The following is a 22,199-nucleotide window of genomic DNA, read 5'->3' on the forward strand; positions in this document are numbered from 1 at the left end:
AATGATTTTCGTAGCTGACGACGGTTGCGAACTGCTTGACGAGGGTCGCGCAGTGCGAACTGCTTATAAAGCCGCACTCTTCGTGTGAACGCTGTCTTCTACGGCGCAGACCGGCAGTATACCGGCGGCTGATGGGAACGCATCTTGATGAATGTTGCCTGAATCTTGAAGGATTCAGGCTAGGATAACATTTCCAAAGATAATCGTTTTTTTAGGAGCACAAAACTTTCGTTAATATTAAAAACTACAAGCTCCGAAACTTTGAACAAATGTTTTTTTTAAAGAAGTCAGCGTCCCGCTGTAGCTGGTGGCAAATGCCAAACGTACTCCGCAAACCTCCTCGACCCCGCGTCTGCTTTTAGGGGCGAAGCTCCTTAAGGCGTGGGTCTGTCCATCCTCGACGTATGTATGTAGCCACCTCTAGTTTAGTTCTTGGATTGTTTACTAGATGGCGTGGCTACCTCTAGTTTAGTTCTTGGATTGTTTACTAGATGGCGGTACTTGTATATGATGAAAAGATGCGCTTGATTGTTTACTAGATGGCGTGGCTACCTCTAGTTTAGTTCTTGGATTGTTTACTAGATGGCGGGGAGCGTTGTAATAAAATCCGTTCGCTGTTGGCGCGCGCTCGGAGTCGCCCGATGGATAAGGCTGCAGATGTGCGAGCCCGCGAGGCAGAAGCGCTCCGTGAAGCTGCGCGACGCCGCCGCCAAGATCCTGCCGTACGAGAGCGGGAGGCCGAAGCGTGTCGTCTGGCTGCGCGACGACGCCGCCAAGATCCCAGCGTTCGAGAACGAGAGGCCCAAGCGTCACGGCAACGGCGCGAGGACCCTGCCGTACGCGAAGCGGCACGGCTGCGGCGCGAAGAGGATCTCCAAAACGTCAGAGAACGGGAAGCGGCGAGAAAGCGCGCGTATCGGCAGGCAGACCCCGATGCAGTGAGAGCTCGTGAGGCGTCTGCAAAACGCATCAGGCGAGCTCAGCCCCAAGGTGCCGACGCGCGGTTTAAGCGAGACTTTCTAGACGTTACGTTCGGACACAGATGTAGTGGGCGAACTTTCACTGAAAAGTCACGGTTTTACCGATGATTTCCCCTCAGGAGCTTCGCCCACTCATCATCATTCACCCCGTGGATATGGTGTGAATTTTTTTTATTTAAACGTGCCGTTTTATTTTATACAAAACCAGTTTTTGGTCACTAACTTTCTTGTTCGTCTTGAAATTTCTAAACAGCGAACCGGGTAATAACAGTTTAATTGTAAAAAAAGGGGTCAAAAAACACCATCTGCGCAGTCATAGGCCCGTTTCGACCCTACGAAATCTGGCTCCAGAACTACCCATCATTCCCATCGAAGCGTAAGCGCCGCCTCGGAGTTCGCGTTGACACTAGCGCCTGTTTCCCCTCCAGTTATTATTGTATGAACCTCTATGGCTTCGCCGACGACAGACCGGAACCTACTACAACCATAACGTCATGTCCCACATTTCCCCTTCTCACTTCCCACCCGACTGCCCACATTGTCACATCCCTCTCAACACCTGCCACCTCGTCTTCTCCTTCCCCCAACACCCACACCCGCACTCCTCCCATTCCTTTGAGCAGTGCGAGTCCGAGATGACCAGCTCCGCACCGGAGCGACAAGTCCCCCCAGTTTATGTCTTTGAAAAAAGGGAACTAGATTAGGCTTCGTTCACATAAGCCAATTCAATGCGACATATAACAGGTACAGTTTTCCTTTGACGAGTAATGAAAACATATAAGTACTCGAAACTACAAACCTGTGTGATGATCGACTTAACCGAATTAATTAATTAATTAATAATTCATTTACTTATTTGTTTTTACCCTCAGTGCATACAAGCATGTAGAGGGGAGGGGCTGACCTAAAAGAGCAAAAAAGGTTTCAAAAGCACGAGACAAGTATTCAACGATTGTACACAAAGAATTATACAATATTGTCTAAAAAATACGTGGTAAAACAAATGCATTAATCGCAGCCATAAACGCAATCACACTCGCGGCAGAAGAAAAGCCAACGGTAAATGAACTTCACTTGCCGTAAAAGAACAACGTTTACCTACACAGAAATTGCAGATCGACACAAGCATGCAATACCCCCAAAAAGAAACAATAAACACAACGAAAAAGAACTCGTTACTAGAAAGTCGAATACAAAAACAAAAACACAAAAATAACTTACAATAAATTTGAATTTGACAATGCTTCCCGGAAATGGTCAGGGTTAGTAATGAAAGCTACTGAAGCAGGCAGGTGGTTCCACTCACGGCACGTTTTCGGCAAAAAAGAATTAGGGTAGGTGACAGTGTATTGGTGCGGGACCTGAACTATGTGACGATGGTCAAGTCGTTCAGATATGAAACATGCGGGTTGTATCCAGCGTGATTTGAGTACATGGTTATTATGATACACTTTCTGAAATAAGCACAGATGGGATAATTTTTTACGTGTAGCGAGAAGAGTTAGGTCCAGACTTGGTTTCTTAGAAGTTACACTGGCCGTACGATGATAGTTAGAAAGCATGAATCTCACAGAACAGTTTTGTACAGCTTCTAGATGGTTAGTGAGAGTCGTATATCCAGGATCCCAAGTTGACAAAGCATAGTTTAGTATGGGGCGCACGTAAGTAACATAAGGAGGTCCGCCCACAAGCCTTGTATGGCCGCCACCTGCCTCTCCGCGGTTACAAAAGATAGTTCGTTATATTGCAGCTGTTTATACATATTATTAGCTTCGTGCTTTATTTTTTTTTGTTTCCCGAGATCAAGGAAATATCTTTACAAATGTCCAACTCATTTATACTTTTATCGGCTCAAGCTGGTGAAAGAAGTGTTCCAGGTGAAGCTTTCACTCACTCACTCCCTCACTCACTCACTCACTCACTCACTCACTCACTCACTCACTCACTCACTCACTCACTCACTCACTCACTCACTCACTCACTCACTCACTCACTCAATTACTTTTCAAGGGCGACAAACAACTGAGTACTTGACCGCTTCTCACGTAAGTGAGAAATTTATTTGTTTGCGTGTGTGCGTCTGTGAGTGTTTCATTCTCCCTGTTATAACAAAGTACATCAAAAACGTTTCCCATTACCAGCACCTAGCCATTTCGCCCTCTCTAATGTTTATTTCTGCCTGTTCCGGTCATTCAAGAAAATAATGGTCGGTTTTTTTTTTTTTTTTCACGCCGCATGCCCTGTTCTTCTGGTTAGCTTCACATTTCTGCCTATGCATTGTCGTAAGTCTCGATAGTCGTGGTATCGCAACTTTGGGTTCTCTTCGTTTGCCACGTGGCAGCAAAAACTACCGTTGCTCGGCGACCAGTCAATAATTCTGGTATCGAAGGGATCTCACGCACGGGTGTATGCCTGAATCTCACGGCAAACGATCGTGAGCCCAGTTTTTTTAAAACTGATTTTAGCCAGTGTGTAGAGGTTTTTTCGTAGGTCGACACCACAGTGAAGAGCGGGGCCTATTGGATTTATGTTAATAAGACCACGGATTAATGTGTACGTGCAGGTATGAATCTGATATGGTATGAATAATACAACACATGAATATTATGCAACACTATTTTAGGGCAACGAATATTCACGTATCCTTTGGCATATTTCGCTGCAGGCATTTGGAGCGGTGGAGGCCATCTCCGACCGGATCTGCATTTACACCAAAGGCAAGGTACAAGTCAACATCTCGGCTGAAGACCTGCTGACTTGCTGCAGTAGCTGCGGATACGGGTGAGTTCTGTACACATACACTCTCGTTCTCCTTCGGAAACCCTGATAGGGATTGTAACATCACCGGGACGAATCGGGGCTCCGTGCTCTAACGCGGAGCGTTGCCAGGTTTGGGTAGAAAAGCCCGCACCCAGTTCGTGTCTGTAAAGGTTCACATCAGCGGACTACATGATATACGCGAACTAAAACGATCATTGCAGAATCGGGACTCGAACCAAAGTACGCGCGGTGGCAGATAAGTGACTTATCCACTGTGTCACTCTAACGGTACTCGAAGTACAGCATTCGAATCGAAATCTTTTAAAATTTCAGGGTGTCGAACCGGAACCTAACAGTAAACTGTAACTGAACCGGTATATTTGCCGGAACTGAACCCGAACCCGAACCGTTATTTAGCACGCTGAACCCGAACCGGAACTGAACCGAAAAAAAAATACATAAAAGTTACCTAATCACAGCAAAACCGTTCGGCCATGCGTTGTCGATATTGTGCAGTCAATGCCATTGGGGCCTTTTTTTCTTTCACGTACCACCAACTTTGGAACATTTCATGCACTTTTCCCTCCAGACCAATCAAAACACTATCAACTCTTTCTTCGTCGTCGCAACACGGAAATAGAAAACGCACAAATTTAGCGGTGGTGTGTTGCTGCTCGTAGCGCGAGCAGTGTGCACGACTGACCAAACGAAATGTCATTATCGGCAGCTCGTACGCGATATAAAACGACTTTGCCCTTCCCTCGCTGCGAGCACTCAGACTGCAAGAGGGCCTCACTGCACAACAGCGAAGGTGCACACCCGAAGTGTGCACATTTTTTTCGTTTAATAATTTGGTTAGAAAGGGCGCTCCGGAAAGTGCAAATACTTGTCAAGTGTGACCCGCAGGAGTTGCTCAGTGGCTAAGCCATTTGCTGCTGACCAGGAGTATGCGAGTTCGATCACCATTCCACGCGACCGTTTTTTCTGATGTAGACATAAAACGAGAATGTTCGTGTGTGGAGATTTCGACGCACCCTCAATACCCCTAAGTGTTTGAAATTTATGTGCTGCCCTGTAGCGTAAGCTGTGCCTCGAAGAAGTGATCACCAATCTAGAGGCATCAAACGTGTCAATATTTTTAAAAGTGTGTTTACACGGAAAGACAAAAAAAAACTTCCATGGTTTTAAATTAGTACGCGCTAAACAAGCAAACTCGAATAAGCAAAACAACAAAGGGCGGATATTGCTGTATGCACATCCCTTCCTTTTTCCCACCTTTCACAACCAAACGTGTCATCAATGCAAAGGAAGCGAATGACGTGTTTCCTTGAATAACCGTCATTTTTTAAGGTTGGTAGAGCGGACAAGTTCGCTTTTTTAACAGGTACAAATAATAATAGATATAGTAGAGAAAACTGTTAGCTTAGAATCAGCACTTACTCCCTTTTCAAGAAACTGCATCCCTCGACCTTGCAAGCAGTAAGTATTTCGTCTTGAAAGAAAACAAAAACAGCGGTATAGCAGATAACACATGCATGAAAGGAAGGCCGGTCCCACACTGTCCCATCCGCCCACCCTAACTTATCAACTCGCTACTCTCCTGCTACTGCTACTCGTTCTGAAGGAGGAGTACTGCTGTCGATGAATTAAAGACCGTCTCCCCAAGAAAGTTCCATCTCGTACTTCACTCGCCAAATTGGCCTTTCAGTCTATAATGACACAATCTGTTATAAGATTCCGCTATGTAGCAGACAGAAGGATGGCCGGGGGTCAGGCGGAACGATGACATATCCACTGTGACGCACACATCCGTAATAGCTATCGCAAAGTGAATTCCAGCGATCAGCGCAATAATGAATTGGCTGAGCGTTAACTAAAGCTTACTATTTACAAAATTCCCTCGGGAAGGTGACAGCTAACAAACTATTCTAAGTGACCAAATTATCGAATTCATTGGAGAGAGAGAGAGAGAGAGAGAGTGAGAGAGAGAGAGAGAGAGAGAGAGAGAGAGAGAGAGAGAGAGAGAGAGAGAGAGAGAGAGAGAGAGAGAGAGAGAGAGAGAGAGAGAGAGAGAGAGAGAGAGAGAGAGAGAGAGAGAACTCTTTAATGTGGGCTGGAGAGGTCAGCTCTGCTAGCGGCAGTGCTTGCTACGCCAGATGGGGATGATTACAATGCAGTGAAGTGAATGTGAGAGATCGGGAAAGCAGCAATAGAGAGAGAACAAAAGTTAAATAAAACTGGCGCGCAATGAAGTGCAAGGAAAAAACTCGAAATAAAGTGAAGTATAAAAACATAGAGCGAATGGAGCCCAGGAAGCGCAGAGTACCTAACAAGAAATAGGAGTCAAAGCGTACATGACGACGCAAACGCGTACAGACGTAGCCATGCGCACAATGGAAAAATTACAAAGTTTTGTCTCGTCCAGAATCTCGCAAAAAAACGCAGAATAATTTTTGTCCCTAAATATGAGTTATTGTCATTATGACTTAAGTGAGGGCTGTAGGATATTTTGTTATGCCACAACTGATAAGAAATGTACACTGCTGGTATTAACCACTGGTATTTAAATGCACCAGTACGCACGCCAAACTCTTGGATTTGACGGTTGCCGTGATGGGTGATCTCATTGCGATGATTTCGATTTCAACAAAAAAATAAAAGGTAGAAAATATATCACACCATCATATCGCTTGGCCTTGGCTTTATGTACTACTCACTAGGACAACATAAGGTCTCGGCGGGCAAGTAGGTAACAAATCGTCACTACTTTAGCTGCCTTCCTAATATCTCACACAGATGTTTAAAATTTGCTTTGAAATTGCCCTCCTGTATAAGGCAAACAGCAGCGTTTTGAATGTTTGTATTTCCTTTTTATTGTTTCCAACTACTAAATCTTTTTTCTGACTTAGCTGATAATTCAACTCCTAGAACCGGTTCGGCACGTGATTTTGCCGCACGGGAACTCAACCGGAATGAAATTAATTCGCCTTAACCTGAACCGCAACCGAATCGGTATTTTTTTCCGGTGCGACACACTGCTTTAAATACAAACGGAAGGAGGTCAAGAGGAGAAACTAAGCACAAATAAAAGCACATGCCATGCAGTTTCAACCTTAACACTTTTGTGTCCGCATCTATTTTCATCGATCGTACGTTGCCGGTGAATACAAATTCAAATTTTGGCGCTCTCCGAGCGCTTCTGGAGAGCTTAAGCCATCCAAATAATAAAAACTGTGGTTGTTTCCTCTGTCATAGGAATCGATAAAACACGACAGCGAAATGTGCGGTGAAATCTGCAGCTGAGCATGATTTGCGGGTCGGCGGCTGTCTTGTGAGTGTGCTTGGCGAGCGACTGCATGCTCTCGGTTCGCTTTGGTAAAGGTGTACTGACATCATTGCCGTGACGGATATGACTTCAGTGAAATCTTGGTCTATGCTGGCATAAAACATTTTCGTGTTGAAATATAAAAACCGAACACTAACAACCCTAAGTATAACGTAATATTTTGCCCTAAAGGTTGCTTCCCCGCAAGAAGTCCCTGTGTGCAGGGTGCCCCCTTTATAGCCCGCTTGCTTCGTTGTACCGGCGCCACTTCCGTGACGGATATGACGTAAGTGAAATCTTCGTGAATCCCGGAATAAAACACTTTCGTGTTAAAATAGTATCGCTTTCAAGTTTCTTTTCTCCGACGCGGGGGGATTTTTAAAGCTCCTTCGCTGTCGGGCGCGCGAGGTTTCGGTTGCGGCGTCGATGCCGGTGCTCCACGGGAATGGCGAATTTTGATGAATTCCGATGAAACTGAGCTGTAATCTCGGTCTGATGGTTGCAGCAGGGACACGTAAGACGAGTTCGATTTGTCAGACTTCAGTACGGACGGCGAAAGTGCGTCAAGATGCCCGAAACGTCAGCAGGTATTCGCAGGCATGTTTCCCTTCCTCCTCGGGCCCTTCTATCGGTGCCGCGCATTGATGTAAACGTATCCGGTCTGTTCTAAAGGTCGCAGCTTTTTTTCTGCAGGGTGTCGACTTCATTCGGTCGGGACCACTTGGCACTGAATGCACAGTGGAGCCAGCCTTTGTTTCACCGCGTCAAGCAACTGCTTCGCGCGGTGGCATGATAGTCCCTGGTGCTTATATATCTTTATGTATGCAAAAAACTTGTACTTACAGATCTCATATTTGCAGTAAGGTTCTATAAGAGCCTTGTAATCAAAGCATATATTTCATTTTTTTATGGTTACCCTGTGCAAAGTAGCATTGATGTTTTCGTCGTTTTTTATTTTTGTTTCGTCTTTCGTTTTGATAAATTTTTAATAATGTTCGTAATGAATTTTTTCCTTAAAATTAATACTTTTGTAAAGACCTATCCTTCCTCTATCATTTCATACCTTACACTTTAGCATCAATAAGTTTCTGTGACAGGAAAAAAATATTTCTTGGACTACCCAAAAACAACTGATTATTTTTACGGTCACGCAAGTGTTAAGGGACGGAAACATGGCGCTGGAAACGTTCTTAATTGGGGGCTGCTTCACGGGTGATTCACTAGCTAGCCTAAGGCGCGTAGTTTGAACCTGAGGTAGAGAAACGAATTGTATGATAGGAGTAGCGCCACTCTCAGGGCTATGGAGTGTTCATCGTCCCAATTTCAATTTCTCGCACTCCTGAACAATCTCATCTCCTGATCATATGCTTAGGGATGCTCTGCCATATTTTGAATATTAGTACTAATTTCCAGTTCACGGTGTCCCGCAGATTTGGTATCAGCCAGAAATATCAGATTTTGTCGAAGCCGTTTGAGAGCTTCATTCTGCCGATTAGTTCACCTTGCCGCGGTTCATCTGAAACAGCTTGTTTTTTTTTTCAGTTTTTCTTGCTTTTGTCTCTGCTTTAGGTGTATTATAATCCATGATAATAAAATAAACATAGAATCAGGCACTGGACGAATTAGGGAGAGTTTGTTTGAGCAAAACGCAACGTCGAAAGCCGACCTTCGGTTTGGCTAGATAGTGGTACCCACCAGAAAAAAAATATATGTGGGCGAATAGACCCAACTAGCTTTAAGTTGGGTTTTAGTATATGAACGCATAAAGCTCACGTCTACGGCATAATACTAAGGCTAAGGTGCACGAGGCAGTATAACTTTTTAGTTTCCGGTTTCAGAAACACGCCAGCTTCTCTGCTAAGGATGAATCATGATCTCAAATGCGATGCGGAAACACATCAATAGCGTGGTTTAATCCGAGAGCCGCCTTTCTCGAAAGTATTGGCGAGCTCCGTTTTCTACCAGGCGCGGAAATGCAGCACCGACGGATTTGATTTTGCCCTCGCCACGCCAATACGATAGTCACAGCGGTCAGTGGTCATACCATCTCGCGAGTAACCTACCTAGAGGTAAGACAGAGTACCCACCATCCAGGTTCATGATACAACTAAAAAGGCGTACCACTTGACTAACATGGCACAGTCGCTGCTCAGACATATGCATTTTATCTTCTACGGAAGGACGGGCACGGATGTTTTACCAGGGCACACGCGGTTCCTTTTCGTAATCGTGAGGTTGCCTGATTATATGAACGTGTCTTCGCATGTCTATGAGACACCCATTCATATTGCCCCTCAGGATTATGTCTATTCTGAGGAATGCCTCTACAGTTTTTGCCAGCATGTCTTCAGCGAAGCCATGCTCGAGCGAGGCATCTTGTCGTCTGTCGAGTTTCTGAAAGAAACAGGTGGCGTTAAATTGGCGAAAGATACGGCGGGCTACATTTACAGAATGGTACATTTATTACGTACACGATATTCCGACGGGGGGTGAAGGTAGATCTGGAGGATCTAAAGGTATCTGTAGCGACAAACAGCCACTGATTATCACGTACAACTGTTGCTGCCCCGCACGTAGATTCTTACGGGACTCGAAAATGTACGAAGGAATGAGTTTGCGCAAAAGACGAGGTAGAGGAGAAGAGAGGACAAGACGAGAGCTCGTCCTGCCCTCTCTTTTCTTCGTCCTCGTATTTTGCACGAAGTTATTCGTTTGTACGTCATGAACAAACTAGCCAGCAATCAAGTCCAACTAACACGAAAATGTCTAGTTTTATGGGGCCTAAGCAGCTTGGCAGGAGAACTCGTTGAAGATTTACGGTTAATTCCGCTACTGAGCCACCGCGGAGTTACATGCGGTGTAATACTGCGCATGACGAATATACCAACTTTTCATCAATTGAGAACAGGTTAATTTGGACGTATGCTCTATCACACATACGTCCACGTGTTCGAACGTGGCCACCTCATTCATTTGTGCGTATGGTCGTTCACACATATATCCACGCGTTCGTACGCAAGCAAATGTGGACGCTAGTAGGCATTACATACCGTAGCCAACGTACGGACTAATGTGGATGTGTTCCGTGGATATCTATCCGCCCGCTTATTTACTGTGTATTGTTACGATCGGCGTACGGTATTGCGAAGACCGTCCGCAATATTATCGGGTTCAATCACCCAATCCTTCCGTCGTCCGGTTTTCGCTGGTTCCCCCCCCCCCCCTTATCGACGGGGAGCGACCCAGCTGGGAACGCAATGACGCGGCGGCGACTGACGCTGCTGTTGGACACACTCCGCTTTCGGCGGCTTCAAGGAGCCCGTCGACGAGGCCTACCATCATGCCCTAAAAGGTTGCGCGCAGTTGGTGACAAAGGCGTCGCGCGGCATCGCCCTTTCGGCGACAGGCCAAGTCCTGGCTTCTTTGGCGGCGAGACTCGCATTGGGCAACCCTTTGTGGTGTGTCCGAAACGCCGCTGTTCAACAAGCACCCGACGCCGGATTTCCGACAGGGCCCGGGCGTCCTCCTGTCGCTTAAACCTCGGGTGGTCCTAGGGGCTTCGACCAAAGGAATATTGCACCACTGAAGTCAACCTGACGCTGACCTGTGCGAGAGAAAAAGTGCCTTCTTTCTCAAGGGCGTCTATCTCAGTGCCACGGATGATCGTGATTGGTGCGTTCCTGAAAACAGCTGGAGAACGGGTTAAAGGGGGAGGACCCTACCTAGCTATTTAATCTCGCGCGCGCAGGAGCGCAGAACCCTGTTCACTCAGTCAAACACCTTGTAAATTTCTGTACATAGAGTTTCCTTGTTCGTCCAACTCGGCCGCAAAGTTTGCCCCAACTCCGGACCAACGGATTCTATCACCGGTTACGCTACCAGATCCGCAACAGTATATAGATATGGGAACGCCCGTTGAGCATGCGTAATTTCTTGCGTACGTGCATTCATTCGTATGACTTTACGCCTTCCCCCTTTGTTGCATGACGAGTCACTGCTCTAGTGAGAAGGATAGCGACCCGGATACCGGTACAGAGGGTGAAAGGGGAGGGGAGAGGCATTTCACATTGCTCACTAGTCATCTTAGATGCGAATGGTGCTCGCTCATCCTGCCTCTCCTCACTGATCTAAAGCCATCCTTTGCTAGCTAGAGCGGGTCATGACAGCGATGATGATCGTCATCATGATGATGACCACAATGGGGATGCTGTGCCGTGCATGCACACTAACGAACAATTTTTTCTCTTAGATCTAGCTATACGTCCTGCTAGGAAATAAAGCATTCCGCTGCTGTGTCAAGACACCGCGTTTAAAACCTGCTCGGCCCGTAGGAATCGGTATTGCTCACGGTATTTTATACAGATCTCTGATGAGAAGAAATTCGCTTTTCGGGTTGCCATTTCTTGATACAGTTGCAACGGTGGTCACCCGGAGCTGGCTTGGGAGTACTACAACGAACAAGGCATTGTGACTGGTGGCTTGTACGGCAGCGACGATGGTTGCCAGCCGTACTACTTCCCGCCTTGCGCACACAGCGCCAAAAGCAAGCTTCCGCCGTGCACTGGAGTCAAGCCAACACCGAAATGCCTGCGTACCTGCCGCAAGGGTTACGAAACGACCTACACCGAGGACAAGCACTTTGGTAGGCAGGGAGTATATGGACTTTTATATTTAAAGTAGAAAGGGGAGACGAGTGAATTGACATTCTGCAGGAATCACAGCTGCTATGTTATCGTTAAAATTTTACTTCGTACTTGCATGTTCTTGCAGAAGCTTTGCTTTATCTGCAAACTCGTGACGGTGTTCTTACCGTTCTGATTCGCTTGTCTACAAATAGCGCCTGAGCGCGGACAAGGGAAAGTGTAGTAAATTATAAGCAGTAAAATAGAAAGAGAAACTGATTCTTAAGTGTTTCAATACATATAAATTTCATCAAAAGAGCAGTGACAAATCAAAGAAAATTAAGTGAATCGAAGTTCATTCCCTTTGTAGCTTTTTTCATTTCTTCAAAGTAGGTTGTAAATTTAGCGCTATAAGTTTTACAGTGGGACGTCAAAGGAAGGTGTACCTAACGACGTCTAAGCATTAGAAGGTCTGTATGCCTAACATATTTTATATTGAAAATAATTTTAGCACAGACGGTCTACTCTACCTCTCCTGACGAGGAGCAAATCAAGACGGAAATCTTCAAAAATGGACCTGTGGAGGCTTCCTTCACTGTTTTCGCAGACTTTCCCAGCTACAAAAGCGGTAAGTATGCTCGAAAAATACGCTATTCCGTTTTATCGAAAGCCCTAGCGAGATTTTAATTATGTCCACACCAATAACAGGCACTCATTCGAAGTTTTAGTAAACCCAATGAACGGCACAGTGTTTGAGGCCTCTAAGATCCCGAATCTATACACTTCTTAGGTCCTCGCGGCCTCCTTCAGCATTTCCCCATAAATTAGAATATGAATATTCAACATTCCGAAAGTAGTTATGTAAGTTTTCTTAATCTCAAAGATCTTCCCCCAGACAACGAGATTAGTTTCATGGGTTTTACCGGCTGCGTTTCAAAAAATATTTTTGCAGCCGCTTGCAAGTTCATACGGGAGCTAAACTATTTATAATCAACTAAATATATTTTGGGCTTTGGCCTTTTAACTTCAGAAAAACAGTTTCTTTGTCAGGACAATCGTTTTAGCTAGTTTCTGAGGGCTAAACTTTGATATAATTTCTAGTAAATTATACAACAAACAACAAGGAAGACATAGGGTGAATCGCAATGAATGGGGACGGGCGACATTGTCTCGTCTTTCCTGAAGAAATGAAAACACTGAATTTCGGCGCACGTTAATGATCCGCTGGTGGTCAAATGAATCCGGTTTTAATTTTCCGTGCTGTCGAGAACTATTCCGTCAGCCACCGCTTGTAACAATCTCAAACAGCTCTCAGATAATCTTCAGACTGGCAGATTTTATATTTCGAATGATTGATGTATAGAACTATTTTACGATCCACTTGGAGTTCGGTATATCCGTGTTCGGCTGTATGCGTAATAAGGTAACTGATATGAACGGATCATTCACTGACAGTTTTTGCGAGATTAGGCAATACCGCACTCCAGCCTAATGCAACATATTTAAACGGAGATACAAGTGGAGTTTTACCGACTCATTTTGCAGGAAAAGGTTCTGCGGTAATTTTTTCCGGCACCACAGGTTCCAGAATGACGAGTTCCGGAACCTTATGTTCGGGGCCAATAATTCCGGACCATAAGTTCCGGCACGACTTGTTCCTAGTTTGAAGTTGGGACCATTTGTTCCGGGACCATTTGTTCCTACACCCTCGCTGCCTCGGACGTAGGTATCGCGTATGGGAGACTACGCTGAGTGTATGACACTTAGATGAATTCGACTTGTGCTATCGACATCATTCCACAGGTGTTTATCAGCGGCACAGTGATGAAGCACTGGGTGGACACTCAATCAAAATCCTGGGCTGGGGCACGGAGAATGGTACCCCCTACTGGCTTGTGGCGAACTCCTGGAACCCTGACTGGGGAGACAATGGTGAGTGTCGTCATGCTCTGCTGATAGGAAGTACGAACTTTTGGCCTCTATATGCGGGGTTCTATTGCCTTTATTGAATAGCAGAGTAACGTAGCATTTGTCAGCCAGCGTACACGGGAGAGGCTTGTGGTGTTCGGTGTGTATTGGTCGGTGGCGTTGAGTGTTCTGCAGATTGTATAATGTGGTTGTGAAATTTTCATTTTTCCTTGCCAGCTAATTTTTTGGTCCTCCGTGGTCAAACTGTACATAAGGCGCTCATGTAATTTTGCTTGTCACGGATTGTATACATTACGCCCTAAACAATCTTGGCACGTACGTAATGAAATCGTTCCAGGATAAACTCAGTTCACCCTACTCGGTATATGGGCGTAAGGCATAGCCATGCTGTTACCCTGTACGTTGTCTTGAGTTTAATTCTAGGCTGCTGAGCACATGATTTGTCATATTTGACGAATTGGAGATAATTCGGCGGGACGAGAATTTGGCACGGAATGACGCACTTTAAGAAAGGTAATGTAAGCCGAAGAGCAAGCTGGGAGGGCTGAATTCTGTCAATAACTTCCGAGAAAAAGACAGACAGCATCAAATGACTCAGATCAAATGTAATCCGTGGCTATCCATTACAGCGCACTGCATACCCTTGTTTAGGTTGGCGCCCATATTCGTGTTTTATGTCTGACGCCAAAGCACCAAAACTGATCTGATTGTAGGGTTTAACGCGCCGACGCAACGCAGGCGATGAGGCGCGCCGTAGTGGAGGGCTCCGGATTAATTTGGACCACCTGGGGATCTTTAACGTGCGCCGAAATCTCGTACACACGGGCGTTTTTGCTTTTCGCCTCCATCAGAAAAGCGGCCGCCGCGGCCGGGAATCGAACCCGCGACCTCGTGCTCAGCAGCGCAACGCCTTAGCCACTGCGCCACCGCGGCGGGTCAAGCACCAAAACTAACATTACAAAAGGAATTCTTACGGTCAACCCACTAAACTTTAATTTACGAGGCTTCGCGTTAATTAGAACAAATTATAATATTTTTATAACCTCATAGCCATAAATTGGTTTGAACAACGATTTTAAACGGCTAAAAATTAATCTGGTGAATTCGGTTAAATTTAGATAAACGAACAACGCTTTGATGGTTTTAAGCCAAGCTCTCTGTCTATAAACTCAGAAGAGTACTCCTTCGACTATTTTATTAATAGAAAACACAAAGATATTGTGAGTCCAACACGCACTACAGGGCGAATGAACAAATGACTAATGACGCGATGTCATTTATAAAAGTTTTTTGTGTTCTATCCTACCCTTACGGAGGTTTTTTGACCGCTAATACGACGTACTGTGTTTTGTGTCGCCATGACTATATGCGGAAAGAAGTGTTTAGCTGGAGAGGTACTCGAGCCGTGACAGCACGTCACCTGTGTGCGCTGGAAATAAGAGTACACGGGGCGTACAAAATAAGACATTAGTTTTCCTTCTTTCAGGATACTTCAAGATTCTGCGGGGCCAATATGAATGCGGCATCGAAGAAGAAGTTCTCGCTGGTATCCCGCGCGAGTAGGGCTCTGCAAATCTATGTGAATAAAAAACACCAACAGTCGGAAAATCAGAAACAGCCCGACAGACGACCTCCATAGTTCACGCCCTGAGCCAGCTTTAGCTGACATCACAAGAATGAGGAATTAATGTTTGTGTTGTATATGCGGAACGTGCGGAAAATGTTGTGTTCTATACGCGGACCATTTCCCTTCTTGATTAGTGATGGATTGATGGAATAATTATTGAAGCAATATTTAAATTAATATTTAATTATTCATTAATTAATTGATTGATTGATTGATTGATTGATTGTTTGATTGATTGTTTGATTGATTGATTGATTGATTGATTGATTGATTGATTGATTGATTGATTGATTGATTGATTGATTGATTGATTGATTGATTGATTGATTGAGCTAACTGTAAAAATGCTTCCAGCCAGGCTCCAACATTTGCATGCAGTTGCCAATGGTCCCCGAAAACAAAACAACAAAAAAGGGAGAGGCAAGAAAAAGGCCTGTATGATGTAGCGATTGCTAAAAATATAAAATGAAAATAAAAACCAACAAAGAGATAAACATTTTTGAAGTGGTGAGGAAATAACAACTAACGAAAGAAACTAACAGCCCATAACAACGAACGAAAGAAACTAACAGCCCATGTTAATACTACCTTCATGTGAACCTATACGCAGACCATACAAGCCAAATTCTTTGTTTTGTAGGTGTCTCAACGCATTTTCTGTAACAGTACTGCAGCATGTTGAAACTAGAAGGGCTATTCCTAAGCTAGTTTATATGTAGCGAGTTTGTACCTGGAGATATACACCCATTAACCCAACGTCGTGTTCTACTGTTGTATTTCTACTATCTGACTGACTCCTTCTTTATGGACACTAGGAAATATAACATTTATATGTTTCTCATCAAGTACTCCAGCAAGACGTGGAGTCAAGAACCTTCCCACCCTAGCAGTTATACTATTATGCTTATGAATGTTCTGAAATTGTATGGGCACAATATTTTGTCTCACTGGCCAAAATACCTGACAAAACAGTTTCGACGCAAAACATCAATGAAACTTCAAAGGTTGTCTGCGGTCAGCACAATAAATGGTCCCAGACGAGCGGAAATACGAACAGCGCTGACTTACCAACGTTTGCTTTTTAGTTGGTTGCATGGAAAGAAAGAATTACAGGCCATTATCAACATTGACCTCGTAGGCTTCCGTTATTTCTCTCGTGACCTGTTTCTTATTCTTACTAACCATAAAGCACCTGTAAAAATTCGGATGCCAGTCGTAGTCCCTAAGGGTATATTCTGAGGTGTCAGTACTTTTTTCCCCCCGCACAATAAAGGTGGAAAATAGGCCATGCTCCCTGAGCAGGCTATTAAGCAAGTACCTTGACGTTTGCTTAAGGTGTTCGTAAACTTACCTTACTTTGAGGCAAACGGTATAGGGCAAACGGGAGCTGCCTTTATGACATCTTGCCAAAATCATGCCCCCGCCCTCCCCCTCCTCCTTGAGTTCCAAAAAGGTGTGCAACTGTCACATCGTAATACATGCAAGAACGGGTGCTGCCATAATGATTTTCATATTTCACCTTTCATTAGTAAATATGCCAATCAACGGGGATGAGAAGTCACCGAAGTTTAGAGAAAACTTTTCGTTAATTCGAGAAAAGAAGGAATTCGCATTTGTATCGAGTAACCAAACATGCCTTGTACTACTTTTGCGTGCACCTTCGCAATATCTGTGCATCCGCGCATTTGTCGGTTTTATTATATTTTCCTCTTTTGTTGCAGCGGATGGATTCTTTCATGTAATAAACATCATTTCTAAGTGAGTGCGCTGCCTGTTTCTCTTGGCTTCGACCTTGGTTTGGCGCTGTACCACATTAATGCACCCCTCCGAGTAACCCTGGCCTTAATTAAGATTCATGGCGTTAACTACTAGTGGCCATGTCACAAACGCTTCTTTTGTTCCCAGTCCTTAGTCGCAAGATGTAGACAGAAAATAGCAACAAATTATTCGTGTGGGTGAGTCCATCGCCATCTTTGTCCACAGCCAACATCATGCAGTCCGAGCTCTTTGTTCGTGACAAATTCGTTTATCGAGCCATGGCGCATGGAAGGTCCACTGCGCTGATGTATCTTCGACCATGGCTGTTGAAGACCTGAGCAAGAAAAATTGGAAACGGAATTTTTTTTTCTGAAACGTTGCTTACAAAGTACACACAATGGACAAGACACGCAATATACACGAAAATGAGAGAGAGAGAGAGAGAGAGAGAGAGAGAGAGAGAGAGAGAGAGAGAGAGAGAGAGAGAGAGAGAGAGAGAGAGAGAGAGAGAGAGAAGTGACGACTGCATTTGCAGGTTGTGTCTGGAACCCCCCCCCCACCCCAACCTGGCCTTCAAACGCTCGTTTCCCCATTTCCGAAACGGACGCGCCGACATGACCACGGCGGACGCGAGGAGCACGGTCGCCGGGAGGTTCGAGTGGCCCGACTGGCCCCGCTCGGAAGTTTTAGGAGGAGCCTGCACTGCTAAAAAAAGCGTGACGTACCGCCGAGCGGAGCCAATGGCTGCGCCAATCTTGAGCCTTGCCCTGGTTCTCTAGGTGCTCTTGCACCTAGTCGGTGACGTCACCGCTTCTAGAGTACTTTGGAAGCGCGATGAGAGGGAAGACCTCCACGCCTTATTTATGGTCCTGTTTAATGAACGATACTCGGCTAATGCTCAACGCCTTTAAACCAGTTTTGCGGCAGGACGTTCCTTGGATAGGACTCCACCTCTTGCGCACGTAAAATCGCAACTATTAGAAACCGGTTTAGGGCACCTTTAAATGTCAAGGAAAGGCTATAGCTGCAATTCTGGCTTTTAATATTTTATTAACTTAACAGTTAGAATTTTAATTTAGCAGTTAATATTTTTACCTGTTACCAGGCAACTGGTTTAAAACGCAATAAACTTTATCCCATGCGTTCTCTGGAAATAAGATAAACAATTTCTATGACCACAAAGGGCACCGACACTGTCTAATAAGCCACTAGGGGTCATGCAGCCTTAACGGGCAAGGAATACCTCACCATCATCTCAGACTCTCATACTACGGGCTAACAGTCTAAATATGACGCGTTTCAACAACAGCTCCGACGTCCTCTCTACCAAACTACAACCACCGAAGATGCAAATCGAGTGGACACCGGCTCTTTGATACCTGCAAAGGCAGGCGGCTGATGCCGCAGCCCGCACTCGTCCACACCGGGCGTTCCCTTCCCGGATCACGCTCAGTAACTCCGTAAGCTTGCGACGAGAAATCATCCTCAGAGGATACTAACAGTGCAACACATCCTGCTAAGTCCCCGCTTCTTCTGAAGGACCTCTCCTTTTTAACATATCAAGATATGTAGTAAAGACAGGGTCATCTACCGGCAGCTCCAGACAAATACATTTCCACATTGCACGATACTACTCTTCGTAGACACGTCTCTATGCCCATGCAATTATAAGTTCTGCCTAGAGCCCTACACTGTCTACTACATGATGCAGAGCGGCAATACAACAAACCTTGCGCGAAATCTTAAGCATAACACTTTAGTTGAGTAGTGGAAAGGTATTCTTACCGACTCGAACCCAGATCACCAACACCTAAAGGACCGGACGAGACGGGCCCCACAAACTCAAGGCATTCCAGACTATGGAGGCCCGACGTATAGTGGTCAGTTACACAACCTCGACTGCTCCAACACGCGTTTATTCATCATCATGCCGAGGTTAGCGCTTAAAAAGATTTGCCACAATTTTTTTGGGTGAAATAATAAATCTAACTCTTTTTTTTTAATTTACACTCACATCATCAAACCGTAAGCAAACACCGGAATTATCTTTTCAGCGTTGCAAAATATGGCTAGGATACTGCTACCTAATAATGTATCTACTGTACGTAGCTGCTGGTAAAACATGAAATATTAAGTGCGCCCTATACATAGAAACGGCGTATAGGCCTCACGGTTTATTTGTCGAAAAATATGTGGTTTCCTTTCTAAACTACACTACCGGTGAATAAGAATTCCTACAGTCATGCGAATATCGTCTTTTCACCTATTCTAGCTCCTGATTTTCCGAACAACAGCGGTTGGACGCTCACGGGAGATGCCTTTGTCCTGCAGTGGACATGTACAGGTAGACAATGCACCTTATCAGCTTCGCTGAGTGCCTGAGTTTTTTTCCCAAATGTTTTGGAATTCCTCCGAGTTCCCGGTATTGCTTAAGCATTTCTAGCCTTTTCTAGCCTTCTAAAGGAAAGCATTTCTAGCCTTTTAAACTAAAGACTGAAATACATTTCAATATTTTATTTTAGTGCATTTGACTAACACAGAGAACGAATCTGCAGGGTTTGTTAGGATAAAATCACATCTTTTTTCGTGAGACAGAATAAGAACGTGTGGGTGGAGTTTGTCACAAGGAAACAATATTTGAAACAAGACTTTCAATAAAAGGGATCTGTCTTTCGATAATACGGTGTTCAATCTTACTTTATTTTAGGCTGAACTAACGCAACAACATTGAACTCCTGAGTGATTGAGAAATACTACTGGTTAACTTAATTGCAACACGAAGGCAGCACTTTGAAGCACGTGAAGTCATTACCCCGTTGCTGGCGCTGCTGAAAAACTAAGGGGGAGTACAAATGATATCCTCCAGGCAATTAAGCTAACTTAATGTCTTCAGTACGTTTAAAGTGCCCATCAACGAACACCCACATTGAAGAGCGTGTTAACGCCTTCTCGATTCTCCTTTTGCTTTACAGTCCTGCCATACTCAGCCACCACTTTCAAAATTAATTTATGCATGTATCTATTACTCATTACGAAGATAGGAAGGTCCACCAGCAGGCGTAAATGGTCTCGCCTGGGGGTGGACACCGGAACACCAGCTGGTTTAGAGGAGGCGGGATGGGCAGGTACGAGTACGTAGTAATAGGAATAGGGGGACAAGAGAGAAAGTTAAAATGGGACATATATAAAACACATATTAAAAGTAAAAAAATGAGGAGTTAAAGCATTGTGCTAAGTAGAGGTAAATATAGATAAACACTAAGCGTATAAACTAGCCGTGAAGACACAGAACACAATTGTGTAACAGGCACATAACAAGGATCTTAGCAGAAAAAAGGGGGAGTTAAACATTGCTGCTAAACAGGGATACGTATAGATAAACACTAAACATATGCGCTAAGCGTGAAGGCACAGAACACCATGGTGTAACAGACATTTAACAGGCAACTTAGAGAAAAGGCACACACACACACACACACACACACACACACACACACACACACACACACACACACACAAGCCGCATCATCAGCGGCACTCTACTACATTCTGGACGGTTATCTGGCGTTGTAGTGGAATGTACTGGGCAGCAGCGAAGTGCCCAAGTATGCCCCCAGGGCCTTGAGCACTTGTTCCCGCTCCCTGGCCCTGCCCGGGGGCCAAAGCAGTTCGTCGAATGGCCGCACTCCTCGAAGCACGGCCATCAGCGCCACCCGCACTGCCGCAATGTTGGGGCACTCGTACAGTACGTGCGGCAGGGACTGGACTTGTGCTCGGCAGAGAGTGCAGGCGGGGCTGGCCACCCGCCGCCGTCGGTGTTACATCTCGGCCATCCAAGCGTCCCCCCGCGCGGAGCAGCAGGATGGCGAAGCACAGTTGATGCGGCAGGCGTGAGGCCTGCACGGGCGGCGGTCCCTCCCCGTTACCCAGCCGCAGGTTGGGATGCTTGGTCCGCAGGTCTCGCTGGATGAGGAGGCGGGGGTCATCCGCAGCTCCCAGGTCACCCTGTCAGAGGGAGCTGGTCACCCAGTTCACTCTGTCCGAGCTGGCCCCGGAGGCCAGCTCGCCAGCTCGTCCACCCGCTCGTTGCCGTTTAGTCCGATGTGGGCGAGGACCCACTGTAGGCGACACCGAGTGCCGCGGTCCGCCAGCTGCATGCCTTCTTCAGGGTGCCCAGCACCAATAGGGAGTGCGAGTATCCCTCCTGGAGCCGCACCAGGCCCACCCGGGAGTTGCGCAGCAGAGCGCAGCGTTCAGAGAAGAGCTCCATCTCCAGCAGCAGGGCCAGGCAAAGGGCTATGCCCACCAGTTCAGCCGTGCCAGATGATGCAGCATAGGGCAGACGCGCCTGCCGGGTGGCCTTTCCCGGCACGGCGGCCGCTGCGGCTGACCCCTGCTGCTGCCGCACCAAGCCTTCCGTGTACACAATCGTGTGGCCGTCTAGGTCGCCCCAGACGACGTCCCGCGCCAGCTGCGGGTGTCCCCATCGATTCGTCCGCTGCTTGCTTAGCAGTTCTGGGATGTCCCGTTGCACGCCGGCCGCCACGGAAGGAGCCCGCGAGGCCTACAGAGCCTACTCCATCCACAGAGCCTACCACATCCTCAGAGAGCGCCAGCATGCGCGGCATGTGCGAGTGCTGGTAGCCCCGCCGCCACTGCAGCAGCGGGCCGCCTCCCTCGACTCGCTGCAGCCGGTCAATCTGACCAAGCGCCCGCTGTTCAGCCGTTATCTCGAGGGTACACGCCCCCGCGTCGTCCAGCGTCGTCTCGTGCCGCGAGCACTGGGGCAGGGCGAGGCATGTGCGGGCCCCCTTGCGGCGGTCTCGTTTCAGCTGCCGCCAGCTTGGAACGGATGTCTGCAGCTGCTGCACGAGGGCTCAGCCTTGTCCCTTGCTCCCCACTACCCACAGCGGTATGTCGTCGGTGTAGACTGAAATGTACACCCAGTGGTCCCCTCTATAGACAGGCAGTCTGGCAGAGCTGCCATCACCAGGTTGAAGAGGAGGGGTCCTGACGAAGGAGCCCTGCAGGGTGCCTACGTCCACTGTTCGAAGATCCGCCAGGGCGTTCCCCACCTAGCAACTGCACCGTGCGGCCCGTCAGGAACACCTCGACGAAGCCCCGCAGCTTGCCGCAATGCCAGCCTCCTCCATGGCTGCGGAGAGGGCGGGCTGCTGCAGGTTGCCGAATGCGCCCTG

General features: G+C 46.4%; 1 protein-coding gene across 1 annotated transcript; it reads left to right on the forward strand.

Annotated features, from left to right (window-relative positions):
- Nucleotides 1–2,233: 2,233 nt before the first annotated feature.
- LOC144168538 (cathepsin B-like) lies at nt 2,234–17,255 on the forward strand. The gene is made up of 6 exons (XM_077697500.1): nt 2,234–2,242; nt 3,604–3,761; nt 11,478–11,707; nt 12,199–12,315; nt 13,491–13,619; nt 15,103–17,255. Exons 1-6 carry the CDS (start codon nt 2,234–2,236, stop codon nt 15,177–15,179), a joined length of 720 nt encoding a protein of 239 aa, XP_077553626.1. The 3' UTR covers nt 15,180–17,255.
- Nucleotides 17,256–22,199: the final 4,944 nt, after the last annotated feature.

Source organism: Haemaphysalis longicornis, unplaced genomic scaffold (genome assembly GCF_048455015.1).
Source record: "Haemaphysalis longicornis isolate Haplotype H1 unplaced genomic scaffold, Haemaphysalis longicornis Haplotype H1 scaffold_2, whole genome shotgun sequence".
Lineage (NCBI taxonomy): Eukaryota > Metazoa > Arthropoda > Arachnida > Ixodida > Ixodidae > Haemaphysalis > Haemaphysalis longicornis.

Coding starts and splice junctions, on each gene's coding strand:
- LOC144168538 (XM_077697500.1), top strand. Junction 11,708..12,198: donor CACCGAGGACAAGCACTTTG/GTAGGCAGGGAG, acceptor AAATAATTTTAG/CACAGACGGTCTACTCTACC. Junction 12,316..13,490: donor CTTTCCCAGCTACAAAAGCG/GTAAGTATGCTC, acceptor ATCATTCCACAG/GTGTTTATCAGCGGCACAGT.